At 57.6% G+C, this 2,767-nt stretch overlaps 1 protein-coding gene across 1 annotated transcript; it reads left to right on the top strand.

The window, feature by feature from the left end:
- Nucleotides 1-117: 117 nt before the first annotated feature.
- Nucleotides 118-2,625, top strand: PPTG_18110 (hypothetical protein; the record flags this gene model as incomplete). The annotated part of the gene is made up of 5 exons (XM_008916021.1): nucleotides 118-127; nucleotides 187-732; nucleotides 830-1,881; nucleotides 1,953-2,096; nucleotides 2,167-2,625. The coding sequence occupies 5 exons, from the start codon at nucleotides 118-120 to the stop codon at nucleotides 2,623-2,625; spliced, it is 2,211 nt and encodes a 736-aa protein (XP_008914269.1).
- Between the last annotated feature and the right edge of the window lie 142 nt (nucleotides 2,626-2,767).

Genomic DNA, 2,767 nt, shown 5'->3' with positions numbered 1-2,767 from the left:
TCCCCTGAGTGAGAGTTCACAGCACCAACTGTCGGACTTCACTCACCGATCTTCGCCCCTTGCAGCAGCTTCTCGTCTGCGCCTTCGCGCATCTCCACGACCGTCTGTTACGTCGTCATGTCTTCCGGTAAGTGTGCTTCCATGCCTCATTGGTCCCTTCTCCTTCGCTAACTCTCTCTTCTGCAGACAGCAACGTTTTTGTCGACCTCACGTCCTCGCCCGGTTCGTCTCCTCGTTCTGCTCCGCGCGGCTCTCTTGCCACCGTGTCGACCATCGAGCTGGCCGATCCTTCGTCGGACCTTGCCAGCGTGCGGGCCTCGCTTAGCGCGCTGCAGCAGTACGTTGATCAAGTCGAGACACTGCACGAACTTTGCTCGGATCATGAGAACCTGCGCCGCAACTTCCTAACTACACGACTTTGCGCGAAGGATCTGGATCGTCAACTCGCCGACGCTGCCAATGCTGCGTCGCCGTATGTACTCTTCTGTCAGCGCAAATACGACTTGGTTCGCCACCAGTTGGAATCCACCCGGACGAAGCTCGCCGAATGCTTGGATGCGTTGCAAGAGCGTTTCGACAATTCTCATGAGCTTGAGGCTTGCCGCCTTCGGTACCGTGACTTGGAAATCCGCTACAACGAAGTTGTGTCCGAGTTCCTAGACCGGATCTGCACCTTGGAGGCACAGCTGGCTGCCGCCTCTTCCTTTGACGTGATCGTTCCGCCTGATACAGGTCGCCGCATAGCAGACTTGGAGTCCCAGCTCGCGCGGTCTCAATCTGATTTACAAGTCCCGCGGGACCGCCAATCTGCCCCCGCTTCTCGAATCAGCTACGTCCCGCAAGGCCGCTCAAGCCGAGGTAACTCGTCTCGAGGCCGCGATCGAGCATAAGACCCGTCGCCTCCGTACCTTGCGTGACAACTACGAGCGTCGCTTGAGGGTGGCCGACACCACGATCACAACCCATACAACCGAGCTTGGCCGCTTGCAGGATCGGGTATCGACACTGGATCGGGATCTCCAGAAGGCTTCTCAGCGTGTTCAGGTGGCAACTTCTCAGCGCGACCAAGCTAGGGCAGCGCATATCGCTACCCGTGAGTGCTGTCTGCATACCTTTTGTCGGCGTCGCACTGATTTGTATCTTGTGTCACAGAGGATCGTGTCTCAGCGGCTCGAGATACTATCGCCCGGCTGGAAAGGCGGATTAACCAAGTCGAGAGGTCTCAGAAGTCGCGTCAGGACCTCGAGTCCGTGCTCGCAACGCTTCAGCGGGAGAGAGACGCTCTGGCGGTTCAAAGAGATGAAGCTCGGCCAGCTTGGCGAGCGTTTCATGGAGGGCACCGATCTAGGGGCTGAACGGGACCAGGCGCAGGAGAGGTTGTCCAACATTGCATCCTTTCTCCCTTCCGCGCCGGGCCACAAGCGAGCACGCTCTGAGGCCGAGTCTCCAGCCCAGTCTACCCGTGTCTCCAAGGCTGCTCGATCCACTTCACATCTCTCCCAGGCTAGCACTTCGAGTCATGCCCCTGCGTCTGGATCCTCGATCGAGGTTCTGTCTGCCGTGGCTGCCGGCCAGAAGGCTAAAGGGTCGGTGTTATCTCCTTCATCCGCTGGTCCTCCTGATCATCTTCCTCGATCTGTTCGATGGACCGCTAAGAGTAGCAGCGGAGGCGCTTCGTCGTCCCCTGCAGCTTCTGAGGCAGGCGCGCACACTGACGGTGGCGAGAGCTCTTCCGGTGAATACAATTCTTCTCGCGTATGTGATTCCGACGCCGCGGGAAGCGATAGTAGTTCTCCGGAGTTGAGTCGTGCCAAGAACAAGTTCGGAATGCCATCCGGTCCTCTATCGGACGCTGAGCTGGCGGCCTTGCCGCCTACCACTGTTCCCCGATCGGAATTTATCGCGATCGTCGTAGCTTTCGCGGCCACGACATCGTCCCCTGGTCTGCACAGGATATTCGTCAGACCAGCATCGTGGAGATGGACGCGGATCTGCTGTTTCACCACTACACCAAGCCTATGGAATGGCTAATCCCTCTTCGCGACCCCGTGCCTCAGTCCGGAGAATGGCGAGACGATCCGGTGGACGAGAACAACGTACGCGACTTGATCGAATCTGCTCCGTGGAAGATCCTTGCGGCCCCGGTGAGCTCTCTCACGTTCAAAGGTCGGGGTGGTCCCGGCACATGTTGCGTTTTACGCTTCTTACGAAGATGAACATCTTCGGGCTTATTGGGACTCCACCCACGCCTTTCCGGTGAGCATCGCCAAGCGTCGCGCCAGTCGGTACTTGGACGCGTTCTATACTGATCGCAAGAAGCGTCAATCCAGAGCTGGCGCCCGGTGGGAGTCATTTCTTCAACGGGTGCTGATCGGCTTGGTCCGGGGTTACTACGACCTTGACTTGTTGCTGGATCCCTTCTTCCTGCATTTCCCTCGACCCGGCGAGGCAGGTGCTTGGTATCCTGGGATCGAGTACGGTGCAGATCCTGCCGATCTACTGGAGGCGTTGACCATTACGGACGGGGCCGATCGTTGGCGCAACCACTATCACGACGAGCCAGAAAATCACCCGGCGCTTCGGATCGCTCGTTTGTATGGTAAGTTGGTGCCCTCCTCTTCCTGATCGCGTCAATCCGTTATGTATTAGCTACCAACTTGTACGTTTCAGCTCTCGTCGAGAAGGTCCGTCCGATCTAATCCGACTTAATCCATGCATATCTTCTTCCATTCTTCCGGAATTCTTGAGGGTATGTTGCCTGGGTTTT

This window comes from Phytophthora parasitica (genome assembly GCF_000247585.1).
Source record: "Phytophthora parasitica INRA-310 unplaced genomic scaffold supercont2.78, whole genome shotgun sequence".
Taxonomy (NCBI): domain Eukaryota; phylum Oomycota; class Peronosporomycetes; order Peronosporales; family Peronosporaceae; genus Phytophthora; species Phytophthora nicotianae.
Note: the sequence above shows the minus strand (reverse complement) of the source record. Positions and strands in the feature narration are given on the sequence as shown.